This window comes from Trichosurus vulpecula, chromosome 2, assembly GCF_011100635.1.
Source record: "Trichosurus vulpecula isolate mTriVul1 chromosome 2, mTriVul1.pri, whole genome shotgun sequence".
NCBI classification, from domain to species: Eukaryota; Metazoa; Chordata; class Mammalia; order Diprotodontia; family Phalangeridae; genus Trichosurus; species Trichosurus vulpecula.
Window position 1 is genome coordinate 273,892,666 of NC_050574.1, and position 23,478 is coordinate 273,916,143.

Genomic DNA, 23,478 nt, shown 5'->3' on the forward strand with positions numbered 1-23,478 from the left:
GAACTGATGGTATCTGAATACAGATTGAAGCATACTTTTTTATTTTATTTTTCTGAAGTTTTTTTTGTCTATGTTTTCTTTCACAATATGGCTATTATGGATATGTTTTGCATCACTACACCTGCATAATTGCTTGCCTTCTCAATGAAGGGGTGTGGGGAGGAAGAAAAGGTGATGATATGGAACTCAAAATTTTAAAAACGAATGTTAAAAACTGTTTTTACATGTAACTGGGGAAAAATAAAATACTATATGAAAGCTATAAAGAGAGAGAGAGAGAGAACTGAGCAATCCTTAATTATGCCCTTCCTTCTAGGCATAATTCTTTCATAATAAAAGTCACAATATCTAACTTGTTTTGTAGGTGCTTAATAAAAAGTTTTGCACACACATATGTTTCTATACTGATAAAATGTGCATTCCTGTGAAAAATTAGATAATTAAGCAAAATTTATCTCAAAATAATGTAAATAAATTCAGTTTTAATTGGTTTTCTTAAGGCAGTCCAAAATCTTAACAGTGTAATACTGAATATTGTGTATAGATTGTCAATAAAAACCAACAAAATGAATAAAGTTAGAGGTAGGCATAACTTTATATGTTCAATTTTATCTACTAAGAACTTTAATGATTAACAAGGATTTAAATCAAACCAATATGGTGCAATAGAGGAAATAGTTTTTATTCATTTATACTTTTGCCAAAATTTGGTGTACAGTAAAGAAAATAGTCCTGATAATAAACTCTACGAAAACATCTAAACTGTTGTACTGGTTATTTTTTTTTTAAATAAATCCACTGCCAAAATGACATTTAGTCAAAATGTCTCCTCCACCAGACTGAGCTCCTTGAGAAGACGGACTTGGCTTTTGCCTCTTTTTTGTATTCCCCAGGGTTTATCACCATAGCTGGCACATAGAAGACACTTAATAAATGCCTACTAGTCTGTTACTAGTTGTCTAGTCTGAAGGATATGAAGCTTAAAGAGAACACTTGCCCAGCCTTTCCTTAGAAATAGGCATGTCCTAGATGTCATTTAGCTCAACTTCTAATTGGGAGAGACCAGCACATATAGAAGGATTCAGCTACAGGGAGAATAACAAGATCCTTAATATTTTAGGGTACTCATCACAGAATTGGGAGCCTAGAGGGGTGCAATTAGAAGGAAGGAGTGAACAGGAACTGTGGGTTCCCTCTGAGAGAGATGACAATTTGAGGAGTGGAAGATAAGGAAAAGGTCATACGACCAGGAATAGAAAAGGATAAGGGGACACTGGCAGGAAGGTTGGAGGTGTGTCTCGCTGTCCAGGATGAAGCTGGGCAACCTACTTAGCACTAGCTCTGTAGTATCCAGAATTACTGATTCAATCATACATTTCTTATGTGGCTGACCAGAACAAATGGTATCATTTGGGCTACTGGTTAAAACAAAAGTAACTTCCCCAACTGAGAAATGGTCAAAGGATACAAACAGGCAGTTTTCAGAGAAAGAAATTAAAGATATCTATAGGCATATGAAAAAATGCTCTAAATCACTACTGATTAGAGAAATGCAAATCAAAACAACTCTTAGGTACCACATCTCTCCTGTCAGATTGGCTAAAATGACAAAACAGGAAAATGATAAATGCTGGAGAGGATGTGGGAAAATTGGAACATTGTTACATTGCTGGTGAAGTTGTGAACTGATCCAGCCATTCTGGAGAGCAATCTGGAACTATGCCCAAAGGGCTATAAAAATGTTCATACCCTTTGACCCAGCAGTAGCACTTCTAGGGTTGTATCCCAAAAAGATCACACAAGTGGGAAAAGGACCCATGTGTACAAAAATATTTATAGCGGCTCTTTTTGTAGTAGCTAAGAATTGGAAATCAATGGGATGCCCATCAATTGGGGAATGGCTGAACAAGTTGCGGTATATGAAGGTAATGGAATACTATTGTTCTATAAGAAATGGGGATGATACAGATTTCATAACAACCTGGAAAAACCTACACGATATAATGCTGAGTGAGCACAGCAGAACCAGGAGAACATTATACACAACCACAGACATATGTTTTCTGTGAGGACTAACCTTGATAGACTTTGCTCTTCTCAGCAACATAAGGTGCAAAGACAACTCCAAAGGACTCACGATGGAGAATACTACCTACGTCCAGAGAAAGAACTATGAAGTATGAATGCAGATGGAGGCACACTTTACGCTCGCCTTTTATTTCCCCTCTTTTTTTGTTTTGGTTTCTGGGGGTTTTTTTTTTTGGTTCTGTTTCTTCTTTCTCATGATTCATTCCATTGGTCATAATTCTTCTTCACAACTTGACTAGAGTGTAAATAAATTCAATGCAAAGTTATACACAGAAGATATATCAGATTCCATGCTGTCTTGGGGGAGTGGGGTGAAGAAAATCTGGAACTCAAAATTATGTAGTACCAAGTGTTGTAAACTAAAAATTAAAAAAGAGTAACCATGAAATACATTAAATAACTGGGCCCAAATGAACCATGACAACACAATAATGCTACCTACGTGTTCCATCGGTTTTATTTTCTCTTGATGTATTTTTCTCTCTATTCCAGTTTTTTCTCTCCTCAACATTACAGAGAATGTTTAAAAAATATATAAGGTAGGAATCCTGGTACAGAAGAAAGTATGCCAGCACTAGCGTCAATGGATGTGAATTTGAATCCTCACTCTGTTTATTACCTAGGTGACTTTGGGCAATTCACTCAACCTCTCTTAGCTTCAATTCCTCATCTGTAAAATGAAGCAGATGGACTAGATGAGCTCTCAGGCTCTTTCTAACTCTAAATAAATCTATAAACAAGACTAAATATTTTCTGGTTTAATTTCCCTCTCAGTTTGGGAACTGCAGCTCTGACCAAATGTGGTAAAAGTAGTATATACTTTATATCCACTGAAAAGTTTTCTTTGTAAGGAGGCCATCCTTGGTATTTGGTTGGTCCAGGATACTAGGACACTGCTTCATGACTGCCTGAGGTAAAAAAAGGCAAGCCAACGGCTAGTTGGTATGGCAGAAGTTTATCTTAATTTCTACTGCCCTGTAGTAATGTTCTCCTGTCCGAGAAATACATGTAGAGGCATAGGAGAGTAGTGTCCTTATTTAAGAGGATCATATGGTTCAATACCCACTACACCAGTGAGAACCTGAAAAGGCCTTAGCCTGAAAGGGCAAAGGTATCCCACTGCATCCTGAGCCATGTCCAGTCATCCTGATGAATATCAGGCCACTGGACCCAGATGGCTCTAGAGGAGAAAGTGAGGCTGGTGACCTTGCACAGCCCTCCCTCACTCAAATCAAAGTTAATTGCAAGTCATGTCACCATTTTCCTGATGTGGTCCTCTTCGAAAACGAAGGATGAACACAATCAGGATCCAGAACCAAAGAAGAATTCAGTTCTCATCCTCATAGGGCAACAACCTGATTATTCAGTTCAACAAAGAGCTAACGTTCCAAACAAACCTATGCAGCAGGAGGGCAAAATTCCTTCATTGGTCCTGACCCCAAAGCAGAGATCATTTGGTTGTTTAGTTCTAGTCTTTCCAGGTTCCAACTCAGTCAGACTGCAACCCAGAAATCAACAGAGATACAATCATTTGGAAAAGCAATTTGAATTTATACAAATAGATTTACTAAAATGTCTATATCCTTTTACCCATAGATTCCACTGGTAGGCTTATACCCCAAGGAGTTTATTGATGAGAAGTCTCTATATACACCAAATATTTATAGCAACATTTTTTGTGATAGCAAAAAAGTGGGAAAAAGTAGAAACCCATCAATTGGGGAAGGGCTAAACAAATTTGGTACACAAATGTAATGCAATAACACTGTGGGATAAGAAACTATGAATATAAGTACAGAGAAGCACAGGAACATATATGCAATCTGATGCAAAGTGAAGTGTAAGGAGAGCCAAGAAAACAACATACACAATGACAAACTCTACAAATGGAAAAACACCAACAAAAAAAATCAAGGATGAATGCTATTTATTCAGCCATACCAATCATACTACCAAAAAATTATTTTATAGAGCTAGAAAAAAATCATAACAAAATTCATCCTGAATAACAAAAGATCAAGAATATCAAGGAACTTAATGAAAAAAATATGAAAGAAGATGGCCTAGCCATATCAGATTTCAAAGTATATTTACAAAGCAGTAATCATCAAAACAATCCTGTACTGGCTAAGAAATAGAGAGGTGGATCAGTAGACTAGATTAGGCACACAATACACGGTAGTAAATGACCATTTACTGGGGGCAGCCAGGTAGCACAGAGACAGAACACTGGCTATGAATAAGGAAGACTCATTTATCTACCTGAGTTCAAATCTGGCCTCAGACACTTACTGTGTGACCCCCAGGTAAGTCACTTAATCCTTTTTGTCTCAGTTCCTCATCTATAAAACGAGCTAGAGAAGCAAACAGCAAACCACTCTAGCATCTTTGCCTAGAAAACCCCAAATAGGGTCAACAAAGAGTCAGACACAACTAAACAATGAGAAAGGAAAATAACTAGAGTAATCTAATGTTTGAAAACCCAAACATTCAAGCTTTTGGGATAAGAACTCACTATTTGACAAAAACTGCTGGGAAAATTAGAAAGTAGTTTTACAGAAAGAATAGGCCAATAACTCACACCATATACCAAGAAAAGGTCAAAATGGGTACATGATTTAGACATAAAGAGTGATACCATAAGCAAATTAGAAGAGCATGGAATAGTTTACCTGTCAGACCTATGGAGAATGGAAGAATTTATGACCAAACAAGAGAACACTATGAGATACAAAATGGGTAATTTTGATTATATTAAATTAAAAAGGGTTTGCACAATAAAACCAATGCAACCAAAATTAGAAGGAAAGCAGAAAGCTGGGAAAAAATTTATAGCAAGTGTCTTTAGAGAAAGGCCTCATTTCTGAAATATATAGAGAACTGAGCCAAATTTATAAGAATACAAGTCATTCCCCAATTGATAAATGATCAAAAGATATGAACAGGCAGTTTTCAGATGAAGAAATTAAAGTTATCTTGTCATATGAAAAAATGTACTAAATCACTATTGATTAGAGAAATGCAAATTAAAACAACTCTGAGGTACCACCTCACACCTATCAGACTGGCTGATATGACAGAAAAGGAAAATGATAAATGCTGAAGGGATGTGGGAAATTTTGGGACATTAATGAATTGTTGGTGGAATTGTGAACTGATCCAACCATTCTGGGGAGCAATTTCAAACTGTACCCAAAGCACTATAAATTTGTGTATACCTGGTGACACAGGAACACCACTATTAGGTCAGTATCCCAAAGGAAAAGGATCTATTTGTACAAAATTACTTATAGCAGCTCTTTTTGTGGTGGCCAAGAACTGGAAATTGAGGGAATGCCCATCAATCAGGAAATGGCTAAACAAGTTGCGATATATGATTGTAGTAATAAAATACTGTTGTGCAATAAGAAATGAAGATGATTTCAGAAAAAACTGGAAAGACTTACATGAACTGATGCAGAGTGAAGTGAGCAGAACCAGGAGAACATTGTACACAGTAACAAAAATATTGTAACGATGATCAAACACAAATGACTTAGTTATTTTCAGCAATACAATGACCTAAGACAATTCCAAAGGACCCATAATGAAAAACGCTAGTCACCCCCAGAAAAAGAACTGATGGAATATGAATGCAGATGAAAGCATACTACTTTTCACTTTATTTTTTTCTTGGTCTGTGTTTTTCTCACAACATGACCAATATGTAAATATGTTTTGCATGACTGCATATGTATTACCTATATCAAATTGCTTGCCATCTCAGAGAGGGGGAAGTGGAGGGAAGCAGGGAGAAAATTTGGAACTCAATTTTGTTTAAATGTCAAAAATTGTTTTTACATGTAATTGGGGAGAAAAATAAAATATTATCCAAAAAAAGTGAATGTTGCAAAATTACAAAGAACAAGCATGGGTCCAAAAAAGAGATAAGAGAATACATGCTCACTTTTATACAGTTAAAAGGTCCATTACTGTGGTACACTGCATGTATTTTTAGACTCTTCTGATATATTGATCAGTTCTGCTGATTTTTCTTTAAAAAATATTATGTGTTATGTGGGATAGCTCTCATGGGGAAGAGATATCAAGAGAAATTCTGGTGATATATATATGAAACAAAAACTATCAAAAAAATCTATTTTTTTAAAAAATCAAATCAATAAAGATCAAGATTTGTCTCAGCCTTCAAGGTTTTCTTACATGCTCACCCATGTAGCTCATAATTCACTCCACTGGGAGAAACTGCTAGCACTTCTATCCCGCAAAGCATCATTCCCCATTATTGAATTAATAGGCATTAAAGCACTAAAGTGCAATAGAACATGCCTCTCTCATAGAGGGCAGAGTAATCATGAAAAATGGTGATATTCAAGAACTAAGTCCATGGAGAGATGGTGAAGCATTGGAGCTGATGTCTGGAGAGAACATAACTGGCTCAAAACTTCGCTTATTAATAACCAATAAATCCAATACAACCAACTCAATTTTTCAGGAATCACTTTTCCTGTTTGCAGATCATCTAAGACAATATAGTTCTCCTTCTTGAGGTCTGAGATTTATGTAGGACTTTCAGTTTATTGTCATTCCTGACTGCCCATGTACAAAGATGAAAACTCTAATGCCAACCCCCCCCCCAAAAAATAACCCCACAACAATAACAAAAACAAAAACTACTGGGCACTCTCCATAAAGAAATCAAATAATAGATACACAGGTACCACAGGATGTAGGTTTGAATTATTTATGATGTTCTTTGTAATCACTGTTAGCTCTTCTGTCCCACAAAAGGCACAAAAGAAAAAGTTAGAATTTTTTTCCTTTCCAAAAGTGGAAGCACATGAATGTGGAACTTTAGATATATTGTCAGTTTTGACTGAAACGTTTGTTAAGTTTTGCTGAATTGCTTTTATTTCTCTCTTTAAAAAAAAAAATTATTTGTTCCAAGGGCTGGCTCCCTAGAGAGGGAAAGGGGAGAGAGATACTTAGAAATAAAAGTTATACAAAAATAAGAGATGTCCATAAAATTTTTAAATTGTTAAAAAATAAAACAAAAAAGTTAAGAGTAGGAGATAAGTAGGCAGAAAGACAGCCAAACATATGCTTAAACAGCCTTTCTTTTATCTATCCTTATGGTATTCCTGTCTCCTGTTAGTTGGTCTCTCAGCCTCCAGTCTCTCCCCTCTCCAATCCATCTTCCAGATAGTTGCCAAATTGATAAATCTAAAACACTGATATGACCATATAACCAACTTAGTTAAAAAAAAAAACCTTCAATGGCTCCCTATTACCTAGAAAACAAAATACAAACTCCTTTGTTTGGTACTTCAAGTCCTCTACAATATGGTTCTCAACTACCTTTCCAGTTTTATTCCAATCCTTCCCTTTCACAAAACTAAATTCCTGTACATAAAGGACATACAGGGTGTTCAAGGAGGACTAGCACCTCTGTTTTGAGGACTAGCTGAGCCCTTTTCAGGGCTGCTCACCCACCTTTGGTGCCTACTTGGCACTCAACTCTCTCACTTGTGATTTCACCCCAGTAAACCCTCTTCTCATCAGATGGGCTAAAACAGGTTAAGGGTAACTAACCAGCGGACCTGTCAGTGAATTAGTAGGGTTTCTACCCAAATATGTTAAGACGTCCCCCTCTGAATGGGCAAATGAGAACAATTTCTTCCAATGTGCATGAAGGCAACTAAAGCAGACACTGTGGAGTGCTTAAGAGTTTGGTCAGACATCAAAGACCCCAAGGTCAACCAATGCATCCTGGGCCATCTCCACTCATCCTGACTTTTGTCTTGCCACTGGACTTCAATGATTCAGGAAGAGAGACTTAGGCTGAAAAGTTTGTGCAACTCTGCCTCACTAAAATCCAATTCTTGTACAAGTCAAGACATTACCCTGTGACATCACTGGTCCTCTTTGAAAATGAAGGACAAAGAACTAAATTCCAGTCAAAATGGCCTGTGCCTGACTATTGTCCACACCTGTCAATGTATCTCTAAGTATTTCTACATAAATCTAGATTATATTTCTTCACTTCCAAGTAGTAGAATCCTTACCTTTTTCAAAGCATAGATTGGATGTGCCACCTCCTATAAAAGACCTTTCCTGATTCTTCCCTACCACCCCACTAATAGGTATTAACATAGTCTCTCCTTTGTATATACTTTGTATTTACTTGATACATTGTATTCTCCCAATGGACTATAAACTTCTTTGAAAAGAGGGAATGTTTAGTTGTCTTTGTACCTAAGCACATAGGAACAGAGATAGGGACTGGACCTTTAATAGTGAAAACCTAGATGGGGAAACCCCCTCCACTAATGCAGGTCAGCACCTTCTCTGAAACTTATACTGTCTCAGAGTTGCCTAGAGCATTGAGAGATTAATTGATTTGCCCACCTCCCAGCCAGTATGTGAGAGAAAGGATCAGAACACACATCTTCTGTCTCTGAAGCCAGTATTCTCTCTACATCTCTTTTCAAAATTGACTATGATTTACTATAGCCAAGGCGATGCCTTTGTCCTTGTAGAGCAGAGGTTCCCAAACTTCTTTGGCCTACTCCCCCTCTAAAAAAAATTACTCAGAGCCCCACTCAAAAATCTTATTTTCTTTTAACTATTTAACAGGTTTTTTTTTAAATCTGTCATTTCCAAAAAAAAAAAAAAACCATTGTTTTTTGAAATGATGCATCTTAAATTTAATAATTTATTGTAAATTGGTAGATTTTTTTCCTGCACTGAAATTTTGATGATGTAATATTACATCATGTAACCATATAATATCATACTATAAACAAGTCATACATGTACATATTCGTGCCGATGCATGTTGGACTTCTGAACAACACATTGTGCTATGCTACTCATTCTCCTGCCAACCCTTGCTTGTTAAGACCTGTTGGTGGACTTTTGTATTTTGTGTCTTTATTTGTAAAACAACGTAATCACTACAACTTTAACTCTTATGCAACTGAGAAAACATGTACAAAGGGTTTTTCAAAATTTTCTTATATTTTTTCTTTTCTTATCTTCTTTATGCTTCCACCATCTCCTTATTTTTATTCAATGGTCCCCAACTGCACCTAAGTTTACTACTGCCCCCATCACTGCAGCGCCCCACAGGGGGAGGTAATGCCCACTTTGGGAACCTATGTTCTAGAGCAAGGGTTCTTAACCTGGGTTCTGTGAAGTTGCTTTTTTAATATTTTGATATCTATTTCAACATAACTGGTTTCCTTTGTAATCCTGTGCATTTTACTTTATGCATTTAAAAACTATTTAAAGTGGCTTCATTCTAAGAAGGAAGATTTCACCAGATATCCAAAGGGTTCCATCTCACACATTCACACACACACACACACGCACGCGCACACAAGAATCTGTTATAGAGAACTTTTCTAGAGTACTTCTAAATAAGATAAAATTTAAGTTTTTTTTGAAAACTGTTTTAAGGCTAGTTTGTTACCCCTTATTTTGTTGCTCCTCCAAATTCTTGCACATAGTAAGTACTAAAAATAAAATGTTCTCTGGTTAAATTAAATTGTTTATCCCTCTCCTTTCTCAACAATGCTAACTGAATGACATGACCATTTCCACCATAGGTAAAACAGGAAAAGAAAACAGTGTAACAGGCAACCTAAAGGCAATTTTAAAATCTAGGTTGTAATCTACTTTCAAAGCACCAGATGAAGAATTGGAATTACATGATAGAATGTCTAGATTTGGAAAATGTTCAACTGTAATGTAGATCAGATATAGAATAATCAAAGATCAGGATTCACAAAGATTTGATCAATTACATTTGCAAAATGTTTAACAACTACTCTGTATCTCACAGCCATCTTATCTTATCACTACTCATTCCCTAGGCTTCTCCTGGGCCTTAGCCCAGGAAGCCTCTTCTCACTACCAACCACCAAACCATCAGTAATACACTCCCTGATGCACTGTTCTTGCGGATCTAAATCCTACTCTTCCTTCAAGATCTAAATTAAATTATACTTCCTTGCAGTTCTCAGGTCAGACTGATTTTTCCATTTCCTAACCTTCTACAACACTTAGTTCTTTTACCACTTAACTATATCCATTCTCATATTTTAGCACTTAGCTATATTTATTCTCATATTATACTCTAAATATTTCCTACGTATAATCTCTGGGGGCAAAGGTGACATCATTCACTTCTTTTGTATCCTGCACAACACTAAGCATAGATTTCTTCCTTAATGTATTTTTGGACTGGAACTCTGATTCAAAAATCCAGTGAGGAAACTCCCTCTTAATAAAGCAGATCTGTTTACTTCAGAAATATATAATCTTAGAGAGTTTCTTAGGTTCAGCAGACAAACTCTAGTCATACTTACTCTAAGGCCAGTTATTAACTACTACATGCTGCCTCTAGCTCAAATGATATGTGTATAAATTACATATTTTAAACAAATGTAAAGAATCATAACCATTGCTACGTTGGTTTCACTCTAATTTGATAAGTTAATTATATATTCTACCAGTTTATCAATGTCTAATTTGGTGCTACAAATTCTATTTTCTACTGCCCCATTTTTATGCCAAATTTTTCTCCAGTCAGTCTTCTTTATGGCATAAAAAATGTGAGTAGCTATCCATCAAATTATATTTTCAACTTACTAAAATCGAATCCAAATGAAATTTAATCTATATTCATTTCTTAGTTAAAGTAAAGCAAGTTTTAAGCAACAATGATTCACCAGGGCCTTAATGGTTTTATGTCTCAGAAAGGTAAACTAAATTAATTTAACCGTACCTTGTTCTTCACTCTAGGTACAAGCAGTAAAGATGTAGCACCATATATCTCTTAAAGACAGAGGACAAAAATAACACCTTATCATAGTGACAGATTCACTTAAAAAGTAGGTTTTGAGCCTGCAGTACTCACAAAGCATAGTGCTAAGTACAGGTACAAATAAAGAATGAGACATAACCCTGTCTTCAAATACATTATTATTTATTTGGAAAAACAAGACTAACATATATGAAACAACAAACAACACAAAATAGTATATGATTAAGTGCCATATTATGTGGTACAAAATTAATAGTGCAGAGTAGAGAAATAGAAAGAGCAACAGCCTAAAAGTCAAAATATCTGAGTAACAGTCCTGGCTGGGCCACTTACAAGTCAGTGAGTCAGTAAGTATCCTCCCCAGTTAAGATTGCTTGGTTTTAGCTACATTGATTTTTGTAAAAAAATAAAATAATAATAATTTTATATAATCGAAAATCATCTATTTTATCTTATGATCCTCTCTATCCCTGGTTTAGCCAGTAAGTCTTCCCTATCCATCCACCTACAAGGTAATTTCTTCCCTGCTGTTTTACTTTGTTTAAGATGCCACCCTTTATTATGTCTATGTATTCATTTAAAGCTTATCTTGGTATACAGTGTGAAATGTTGGCCTATATCTTATTTCTGCCAGATTATTTTCCAATTTTACCAGTACTAAAGTTGTCTTTGAGTTTACAGAAGACCAGGTGACTATTTTCTTCTTCATGTTTCTTTTCCATTGATGAACTTGTCTATTTTTTAGCACTTTACCTCTTTAAATCTATTTCTTAATTTGCAAAATAAATGTGTTGGTCTAGATAAGTGTTTTCCAACATTTCCAAGTGTGAGGACCCCTTTATAATATCAAAAATTAGGTGGACTTCTAGTAAGTGTATAGCCTTTGATTGAGAAAATAACAATGACAAACTACTATGAATTCAATAACTTGTAGATGAATTTATATTTTACTAATCATAATACTGGCACTTTAAAAAGTCATATATATCTATGGGCTACAGATAGTCTACTAAAGGTATGTATGTTTGCTTAATTCTGCATTACAAATTACTATGTAAACAAAACATTTAATGATGTTAAGTTGGATAACACTTTTAAAATTTAACAATAAAGCTTAACTTTAAACTAAAACATCACACTAAATGTTATACAGATGAAAATTTTAAGATACATTCTACTTTTAGAAAAACTTATAAAGAAAGGTCTAGACTTTTACCCTTTATCAAACTTTTATCTAAACAACAAATGACGGAATAATGATATCCCAAAAAGGGAATATTTTACAAAATCCAAGAATTTTTTTCATTATGTCCCTTCTCTCATCGATAAAATTACTCCAGGGCAACTAGGTGGCACAGTGAACAGAGGCCCTGGAGTCAGGAGGACCTGAGTTCAAATGCGACCTCAGATACTTGATACTTACTAGCTGGGTGACCCTGGGAAAGTCACCATAACCCTGATCGCCTCACCAAAAATAAAAATTATTCCCCTATGCTTACAGGATTAAATATTCCCCAACCTAGTACTCAATACCCTTTCCATAAGCTACCTGGCATTCAATTATCTAATAAATATATAAGTGCCTTCTCCTTGAAGGCATTTTTCTAACATTTTCTCCCACTATTCTCAAATACAAAATACTCTTCCAATCATGCCTGTCTCTAAGTTTCTCCTTCCATTTTACAACCCAACTAAACTCAGCTCAAGACCCACTTCCTTAAATCCTTCTCTGTCTATACCAATTCATAGTAATTTCAATTTCCCCAGAACTATTTCAGTATTTATTTGTATTATTCACAGAATCACAGAATGTTAGGGTTAGAAGAGACCTCAGCAGGCAGGTAGTCCAACCTCCCAGAAATAACTCCCATAGAATATCTGACAAGTCATCAATTCAGCCTATGTTTGAAGACCTCCAAGAAAGGGGAACCAACCACCTCTCACAAACTGCCTATTCCATTTTGGCTTGCTTTAAATTGTAGGCAAAGTTTTCCTGTCATCAAACCTAAATTTGCAGTTCTGCAAGTTCCACCCATCTCTCCTAGTTTTGTCCTCTGGAGAAAAAAAGTTACAGCCCTTCTGCATGACAGCCTTTCAAAAATATGCTTGAAAATAGGTAGCACATATTCTCCCTTCCCCCCAGGCTACACAGACACAATTTTTTCAACCACCTACTTTGCCCTCCTCTATGCTACTACTTCATATTTTATCTGACCCATTTCCTATCTCACTAATTAGACTGTAAGCTCCCTGAGAATAGCAAACACCAGAAGCCAGTTTAGAGATTTGATATCCCATATAAAAGCCAATACTATCAATCTTGAATACAGCAAGAGTTGAATAAATTATGACTGATGGATTCAAATGAATTTAAAACATTAATCAGTTTTTTAAATAACTGTTAAAAGACAACTTTTCAGGCATATCTCTATTATGTGAAGTTATGCTATATTAAACGCTACAATAAAGATAAAAGATATTCAAAACACTCTATATATTCTCTCTCAAAGTATGAATTTGAATATGTATTTTTAAAAGATTGCATAAAATTTTAAATTCATGCTGTGAGGCCTGTAACTCCAAAAATGTCCCACTGTAACAGGAAGCATATTTTGGAATTACTCAACTAATGTTCCATAAAAGTACTGCCTCTCTGCCTTAGTAAATAAAAACAGGAGTATTATTCTAAGTGGCCAGCCAAGTGGCACAGCGGATAGAGCACCAGGCCTAGAGTCAGGAAAACCTGATTTCAAATCTGCCCTCAGATGCTTACTAGCCGTGTGACCCTGAGCAAGTCACTTAACCCTATTTGCCTCAGTTTCCTCATCTGTAAAACGGGCTGGAGAAGGAAATGGCACACCACTCCAGTATCTTTGCCAAGAAAACCCCGAACAGGGTCATGAGGAGTCAGACACAACTGAAACAAGTGAACAAGAACAAATTATTCTAAGGAACGAAAGAGTGTTTTCCACACACTTCCTGTGTACTTCAATATGCACTTTGAGACATACTAGCTAGAAGTTACTCATATAACCATGATGTTGCCAGTACTGGGGAGAAACTATACTAATAAGGATCGATTACTTCTCATTGTTGGTGTTGGGTTGCTAAGAAAATAGCATTAAACAACAAAATGTCACACATTCAGAGTCAGTTCAAGGTAACTGAAAAGATTAAAGTTGGCCCACACAGATTAAAAAATTTTTTAAAGAATTAAAACACAACAAAATACTTAAAAGTAAAACAATGGAAAGTAATTTAATATCCACCTGATTCAAAAGTCAATTTGGGAAACTTGCAGTGCTTAGGGACCATTATTATGAATATCAGTTACTACTACACAGCAACACGAGAAAAAAAAACATGGAATAAAGTGGTATAATGCCATCTATGCTATGCTGTAGGTTACAGTTTTTGAATCTAAAAAAAAAAAAAAATCAAAAGATTCAAGGAGACTGAAAATCTCCATGCTAAAACTTATAGCCAAATAAATCAATTGTCTTAAGTTATTTCAAGTGTCCTAGTGAAATTTGTATTTTTTTTTCGAAATATCTACAATGACTATGTAGAATCTATATTCTCCCGAAATTTTATATAAAATAAACTTTGCTGTGAAAGACAAAAAGTTATTTAGTTCTTACTCATTAGAAATAGTTATTAAACTGGGCATACACTGCATCTGTTCTTGTTCATCAGGCATATTATGAAACTAAGTATATATAATGCACCTAACATGCAAAAAGCAAAAAACAATCAGTAAAATTATAAGGGTTATGCTTATAATTCTACTAAAATAGGCACATGTTTGTAAGCTTATGATCCTATAGCTCATTTATTAGTATATGAATTTGCAAGTTCATCATGTGGTAAAAGTGAGGCATTAGATAGCCAGAAAACTCTACTGGTAGTGGTATATGACTATTACCTACAAAATGTAAAAAGACCTGAACAATGACATCTTAGTATGGAAAGACATGGTCATGAATTGTATAGGATCAAAAGGTATGGCTAGGTTGGGATCAAAACTGATGAGGAAAATTATGCACATGGAGGACAGCATGGATCCCTTAAAATTTTTTAAGCAACTTGTCTGCAATGCAACAAATGTGTAATTCTAACATACGTAAAATCTACATCATTTACTCAGACATTAAAGAAACAATGACTTTTATAAAAGCAAGGCATCATATTTAAAATAAATAAAATTATTCTCCTTGCTAAAATAAAAATAAACAAGTATTATGCATTCTAAGGTTTCTGCCAGCTTTAAAATTCTATGACTAGCATATTCTTTGGGAATAGAATTTAAATAGTCCATTCTTGAAAGTACCCAGCTGGTATGCCCTGCTCTTTGGGAATACAGGGTAAGGAATTTACAACCAACTCCAAATCCTGATTCATGCAAACTGCTTAGCAGCCAAAGGTCAGATTTTTAGGGATAGTGGAGGCAGTGAAAACACATTTAGGGGTAGTAAGGAACATATGGCCATAGCTAACCTGCCAATGACAACCACAAACCAGCTGTTTGGCAATCACACCACACAGAGTCACAACCTCTGCTCTTCTGAAAAAGTTAAAAAGAATTTCCCAATATTGTCATTAGGAGACACAGGTTAAGTCCTTGAATATATAAATCAATATTTACATATAAATTTAATTATTAAAAAAAAATCCCAATATCCCTTCTTCTCCAGCAGACTGTTCCCTCTATCATTCTTATTCTCTGACAACTCTTCAAACTCTATCACTGGCTGTTTTCCTCTGGCCCACAAACACACCTAAATCTCCCCCATCCTAAAACAAAACAAGAAAAACTCTCCCTTAATTAATCCCTCTACTACTAGCTACTATCTACAATCTCAAATCTCTCTTCCTTTTTATGGCTAAACTCCTAGAGAAAGTCATTTACAATAGGTGCCTCCACTTCCTTTCCTCTTACTCTCTTCTTAACTCTCTTTATCTGACTTGTGACCTTGATTCAACCAAAACTGCTCTCTCCAAAGTTACTAATGATCTCTTAAATACCAGATACAATGGCATTTTCACAATCCTCATCCTTCTTGCAGCCTCTGACACTGTCAACCATCTTCTTTTTGATACTGTCTTCTCTCTAGGTTTTCTGAACAATACCCTCTCCTGGTTTTTCTCCTATTTGAACACTCTATCTTCTTTACTGGATCTTTGTCCAGGAAATACCCAAAACATTAAAGGTAGGTGTCCCGCAGAGCTCCATCTGGGCCCTCTTCTTGTCTCCTGCTACACTATTTCACTTGGTGATATCATCAGCTCCCATGGAATTAATTACCATCTTCTATGCTGATGAATTCTCAAATCTACTTAACCAGCCCTAACCTCTCTGATGAACTCCAGTCTTGCATCTCCAATTGCCTACTGGACATCTTGAACTAGATGTCTCACAGACATCTTAAACTCAACATGTCAAAACTAAACTAGTTATCTTCCTCCCTCCAAAAACCCTCCCCTCTTCCTACCTCCCTTATTAGTGTTGATCACCATCCTTCCAGTCACCCAATCTCACAACCTAGGTGTCATCCTTGACGCTTTCCATTTTCTCCTTCCTACCCCTTATGCAATCTGTTGCTAAGACCTATTGATTTTACCTCTGAAACATCTCTCCTATATGTCCCCTATGTCCCCTTCTCTCCTTTGCTGCCACCACTATCCTAGTGCAAGCCCTCATCACCTCACAGCTGCACTACTGCAATAACTTGGTGTTGGCCTCCCTGTCACAACTCTCTCCCCACTCCAGTACATCCTCTACTCAGCTGTCAAATCCTCAGTATGACATTCAAAACCCTTCATAATCTACCCCCTACCACCACTACCACCACCACCACCATTCCAGGCTTCTTACACCCTGCCATATATTCTGTGATCCAGTGACATTGGCCTCCTTGCAGTTCCTCCAACAAAACACTCAATCTCCAAAATGGGCAAGTTCAGTAGCTGTCTCCCATGTTTGGAATGTTCTCCCTCCTCATCTCTGCCTTCCAATTTCTCCCTTGGTCTCTCCAAGTCCCAGCTAAAATCCCATCTTCTACAAGAAGCCTTTCCAGAATCCCCTTAATTTTAGTACCTACTCTTTGTTAATTGTCTCCAATTTATCCAATATATAGTTTGGTTTGTACATAGGTTTTGGTATGTTATCTTCCACATTAGACTGCAAACTCCCTGAGAATAGAGACTGTCTTTTTCCTCTTATTGTATCTACGTTACTTAGCAGAGTGCCTGGCACATAAAAGGTTCTTAATAAACGCTTACTGACCAACTGAAGTAGGAAGCCAAGAACCAGCAAGTTATTCGTCACTGTATGTAATTAACTGGTTCAAGACTGCATGACCTAGTGGATTGAGAGCTGGCCTTGGAGCCAGGAAGACCTAGGTTCAAGTCCTATCGCTGACACATAGTTTGTGATCCTGGGCAAGTCACTTCACCTCTGTGTTCAAAGTGATTAAGACTACAAATTGCAGAAAAGGTGTCTACTTGCATTAGTAGAGGATGCATCTTCATTCAGCGATTCCCCATGAAATGGTAGACCCAGTCCTGGTCCTAGAGTTAAGTAGTCCTAAAAGAGATTGCTTTTTGGGGGGTTGGGGGAGGGGGAGAATCAAATTTTTGGAAGTTAATAAACTAGAGAGCTTTGATAAATCAGAAATACAAAAAAAAATAACCAAATATTCACTGAGTGGCAGACTTTTAGAGCTGAAAATGATCTTTTAGATATGGCATCCAAACAAGTTGTGCTATTAGGCTGCATCAAGATGGGCAAAATGCTTGCTGTAATCCTGGACAGGTCACTGTTAACCACTGAGTCCTTGAGGCAACTCTCTAAGAGTAGGCAACCAAATGAAGTTACAATCTGCATTAGCAGAAAAAGTTTCCTGCAGTCAGGTGGGAGAAGAGGGGGAGGATAAAGGACAGGGAGGCAGAGAGAAGGAGGTGGAAAAGGAGGAGAAGATCAATAGCTGCTAATACAACAGTTTAGGAAACATGTTAACAACCTAGTGAGTATCCAGAGGAGAGCAACAAAGTTGGGAAAGTGTTTCAACACCATGTTACATGAAAATCAATTGAAGGAACTAGGATATTTAGCCTGCAGAGGAGAATACTTAAGAGGACACAGGATGGATTATTTCAAATGAAAGGTTGTCATGTAGACAAGCAGTATGCTTATCCTCCTTGACTCCATAGAACAGAAATGGATTTATGTTGTAAAGTGACAAAGTTTGGCTTGATTTAATGAAAAACTGTTTAACAATTAGAGCTATTCCAAAGTGAAATTCCCCAACATGAGGTCTTTAGGCAAAGTCTGACCACTTCTCAGATATGTTGTAGGAAAGATTCTTTTTTCAGGTTTGACCTAAATGGTCTCTGAAATACCATAAAATAATCTGTGCATAACAGAATCAGGATCCAAAAAAGATATGGACAGATAGAATGAATAAGCTGACTCTAATACCTAGTACAAGTTCCTCACTTTTTTAAGGAGGAAAAGTGAAACCCAGAAAAAGTTAAGCATTTGTCCAGGATCAGAGAGCTATAATCAGTATCACCTCCAGACTCTGAAGTCAAATCTCTTGAATTTTAGTCCAAAGCTCTTTTTACTACACTAATTATATACAAGAGTAGATGGATTCATTTCATGCCCGTCTTTTTGAAAGTCTGAAAATGTGTGTATGATAGCTATGGAAAATTTAGTTTTATAAGATCAAAATATTAAAAATTCTTAAAATCAAAAGTTGAGTAAAATATGAGGCAGCAGGGTGTAGTGGAAAGAAAGTGAACCAATACATCAGCAAAAACTGGAATCTTGTTCTGCTTCTGATGTATATTGGTTGTATGAATCTGGCTATGTCACTTAACTTCTTCGTACTCTAAGCAACTCTCTAAGACTATACATTGCGTAGAAAAGTATCAACTTTAAATGATAAAAGGAGTTTTCTCACCGGAAATTCCCTTCACCTGAGACAGATCAAAAGCCTATCCCTGATTTAGAAATAAAAAAAAGTAATTAAAGTAATTCTTCATTCGGAATGGAACTTTATTTTAAATGCTAGTCCCATAAGCAACTATTTGTTGCTGGTGCGATGAACTGAAAACGTCTAAGTAATTCCTTCTATTCAAGCACAGACTTCACCAAAAATGTTCCTTTTTACTCTAGTTTAAAAAAAAAAATTGGAGAATTTGATCTCCAAAAGTCTTGAAGAACATATTCTCCATGATCACAATAAAGAAGGAAGGCTGTATTCAGAAATAAAAACACCACCATGTTTTCAAGTGAAAGGGTAAGTCAGTGATTCAAATTCTAAAGGGAGATGTGATTAAATCACAGCTGGAAAGTAGTAATAACAGGGCAATACAATGAGGTCAGAGGCACGAGCAGCCAATCAAAGACATAAAAGTGTTTCCTGCAATATTAATAGTCAAAGGAGGAAACCAATCACAGAGATGCAAGCCTTCTTTTGACAGCCACAGAAGCAGGAGAACCAATCCACACACTCCGGGGGTTGACAATGAGGCGGGGAAGTAGGTTCATTGAAGAAATTCTTGAGGGTGCAGTTACTATGAACTCCGCATGCAAGTAAAACCACTCGAGGGGTCATAAACACCATGCATCAAGCCAGCTGAAATTCAACCGGGTGCAAAAGTCACCCCCATAATAAGAAAAGCATTCCGCCCCGAATGCAACAATCCACAACTGAGAATTTCAGACGAAATAGATCCTACCACCGAAATGTCAAACCTCAAAATGAAAAGAGCAGCGACCCTCCCTGACAAGTACAATAACTGGTCGCTTGTATCGCACTGAAAATGCAATGCCTCGTACAGAAGGATACAACAAAACAACAACGTATACCTTAAGCTACTGGGAAGGCAACGCTATAAAAAGGGGTCTGCGTTTGCATGCTGACCGGCTTAATGCAATTCTGCAGGCTGCAATATAGTGGTCCCCGTGTCGTCGCCGTCCTGTCTCTCCCCACCCCCTGCAATGCTGCACTACGGAGTGCTTATTCCTACTGCACCAGGGATGGGAGGATGGGGAGGATAGAGGGGGAAGGTAAGAGCAAGAGGAAGACTATCTTGCTGGGATAAAACCGATGTTTGTTTTGACATCGTTCTACTTCCCCGAAGTAATTTCAAAAAAAGAAAAAGAAACCTTCAGCAACAGCCGCCAAAACAAAAAAAAAAAGGAAAAGAAAAAAAAAACCAACACACCCCGAAAAACAAACCTTTCTGGCCGCAAAGGTCCCCAGTGCCTGAACGAGTAAGAGGCACTACGCCAAAAGCGGCCAGCGCATCCCCCTGCGCCATTCCTAGACGCCGCTTACGGCAAGGCCCCCATACGGCAGCGTAAGCGCCGCGGCGAGCTAATCACAACACTGGGACGCAACAACATGGCGGCCGCGGAGGGCTCGGCGCTGCCGGAGAGAGTTTACGCTACTCCGCCGGCGTACGGTCCCATGCGGCGGAGCAGCGGCTGCGCCCTCCAGCGTGCGTAGAGCGCTCCGTGAATGGCGATGCCCGACTGACAATGGGGGGGGGAGGGAGGAGGGAAAGGTGGGGGGGATAATAAACACTCGAGTCCCTACCGATTCCTCCTCCTTCTCCATCCCGGTGGGCATCTGGGGCACGGCCCTGTTGATGGAGACGCAGTCGTTGAGGTCGGGCATATCCTTGCCGCGGTAGATGGGCAGCGGTTTGGCGGCGTCCAGCGCCCGCGCTCGGAAGGAGAGTTTACTCATTGTCTCCCCGCCTCACAGGAACAGCCCGGGCGGCGGCGGCGGCGGCGGCGGGGCGGGCGAGGGGGGGGAGGGCTCCCGCCGCCTCCTCTCCTTCCTCAGTGCAGCACGGCCGGCCCGCTCCTCCTCCTCCTCCTCACTGCCCCCGTCCACAGCATGGGCGCCCACCCCGCCCGAGAACAACCCACCGCCGCCCGCGGCCGCTTCCACACACTAGATCCGCCGCTCGCCCGCCCGATCCGCTCCCTGCGCCATGGCCAACATGGCGGACATTACCACAGCGGCGGCGAGCGATCCCGGCAGCCCGCGCGAGGGCGCGCCCCCGCCGCGGGGACGCGCCTCGTCCTCTCCCTCCCTCCCCGCCGTCCCCTCCCTCCTTCCCTCTCTCTTTCCTCCCTCCCTCTTAACTCCCTCCTTCCTCTCCAGTTGGCTCCCCTCCCCACCCACTCCTTCCTCGGCGCGCCCCCGGCCCGCGGGAGTGTGCGCGGGCCCTAGAGCCTCCCAGGGTGACAGGACTGGCGAGAACCCTGCGACCCACCACCAACCTGACTGCTGTCAGGTGTGCGTGGGGTTGGCATGCACCATAACATGTGTCCCCTGCCTCCTCAACCCATCCCATCCATGCACACCACCGGGGGAGGGAGGGCATGAAAAATGCCTGCTCACCCTTAGCTCTCTGCCCATGGGTGCTTAGACAAAGTCTGAGAGTAAAACAGTCATCATCATAACACCCTGTATTTAAACCGTGCTTATCTCCGAGGAGCCCAGAGCACGCTCTTAATTCATGCTCACAACATACCCAGGAGGTGTGAAAATACCGTAGGACTGGTCTACACCGCTTGGTTAACAGAACTCCAGCCTAGAGCCAGTTTTGCTACCGCAGACCTCTTTCCTGCACCCTTTTTACCTAAAATATTATTCCTGGAGAGCTGTCCTAGGGGAGCGACCTGCCATTGGCAGTTACCTTCCTTGGGGCAATGCCTAAGGCAACAGTGCTACCAAGGTGAGGGGATTCAGAAGCTGCAAATCCGGTCAGTGGAGCAAGTGCACTACTCACTTTTTTCACCCCAGACCCTAGAATCTTAGAGTGCGGAGGAACTTTTGATGTCATCTGCGCTATCCTAAGAGCATCAAAAGTCTAGAGGATTTTTTTTTTTTAGCTTAAACAAAAATATCAAATCAACAAATGTGTGTTCATGTACAAGGCACTTCACTACATGATGGTAGGATAGAGAGTTCTATAAAGACATGGTGGTCCCAGCCAGGTTCTAGTTGGGAAGCAAAAACAAATCCATTTTATCTAAAATTATACAAACTTATGAAAAACAAAACCAGAAGATATTTAAATTTAGATCTGGAAGGGGCCTTAAAGATCATCTGATCCTACCCCTTCATTGAGGTTAAGGATCCAAGATTTCACAAGAACGCAGTGGCGAAGAGAAACGACATCAAAATGCAGCAAATTATTACATACCAAATAAATTGTACAGAAAATAATTGTTCAGTTAACAAGGGGGAAAGCTCATCTTAGGCTGGGGTGTTCAGGGAAAGCTTGGAGAAGTATGATTTGAGCTCCATCTTGATAACAGTATTCTTGGCACTTATTTTAGCTGGAATATCTTGATTAATCTTTAAAAAATTACATAATCGTAACAAAATTCCTAGGAATTCGATGACGAGTATTATCAAACTTTAATAATAGTCAAGGAAGTCAGGAACAGAGGCATAAGAAAGTACCAGGATTGCTCAAGGTCCGATAATGAAAAGTGAAACTCTACAGTCATTTCTGTTTGACTCCAAGATTTTTTTTTTTTTGAACAAGCATCTATAGACATTTCCAGTACATACATATTTATTAAGCACCTACTGTGTGCCAGTCATTATATTAAGTGCTGAAGATATAAAAAAAGATAAAATCAGTCCTTGCTCTCAAGGAGCTCACGGTCTAATGGGAGAGATGACACGCAACAATTATGTACAAACTGTATACAAGATAAACCAGAGAAAACCAATAGAGGGAAGGCACTAGCACTAAGAGACTCAAGAAAGGTTTCCTGTGGAAGGTTGGATTCTAGCCAGGAAGAGTGCATAGTCACATTGCCTGTGACCCTCACTGTGTAACCACAGGCAAGTCACTTAAATTCTCTGAGCCTCTGGTTGCCTCATCTGTGAAATGTGGTTAAGAATACCTTTTGTACCAACTTCATAGCCCCATTGTCAGAATCAAAGAAAATAAGGCATTCAAAGGGCTTTGAGAGCCTTAACAACATGATACCGAGTGTCCCTAAAAAATCTGTGTGCAGTTTTAAAGGCATTTAAAGCATAAAACTGCACTAAGACTTCTGAGACTCCCTGTATGAATGTCAATTATCATTAAGTCATGATGTAATGAGGAGAACACTAGATTTGGAGGTGGAAGAGCCAGATTCGAATCTTGGTTTCAATGTCTGTGATGTTGGCATTGTCACAAACTCTCTGGACCTCCATTTCTTCATCCATAAAATGAGAGGATTGGACTAGCTGGTCTCTAAGGTAGTAAGTAAGTAGGTCTTTTCCAAATCTAAAACCCTAAACATTTTCCATGGAAGGTGTTCTTAATAAAAGATGGGAATGTTTGGAACTAAAACTTTTCTTATGCTGGTGAGCATGGTTTAACTGTGAATACTACTCTCTGCAGGAATCCCAGGGGCGAAGAAAGGAAGGCATAAAGAAAGGAAAAAACCAAGAAGTTGAGGGTTCAACACAGAACTGAATATGAAAAGAGTAAAGATAATACAGGGAAAGAAAAATGCAGTAAGTGGG

The 23,478-nt window shown here is 38.4% G+C and overlaps 1 protein-coding gene across 2 annotated transcripts in view; it reads right to left on the minus strand.

The window, feature by feature from the left end:
• Window positions 1-20,982, minus strand: part of EPC2 (enhancer of polycomb homolog 2) — a 175,424-nt gene extending 154,442 nt beyond the window's left edge. Inside the window, exon 1 of one of the 2 annotated variants that reach the window (XM_036745118.1) lies at window positions 20,527-20,982. In XM_036745118.1, the coding sequence (XP_036601013.1) occupies window positions 20,527-20,679 (153 nt within the window). In that variant the 5' untranslated portion in view covers window positions 20,680-20,982. The remainder of the gene's footprint in view (window positions 1-20,526) is intronic. The other variant, XM_036745119.1, reaches the window with a different exon arrangement.
• Window positions 20,983-23,478: the final 2,496 nt, after the last annotated feature.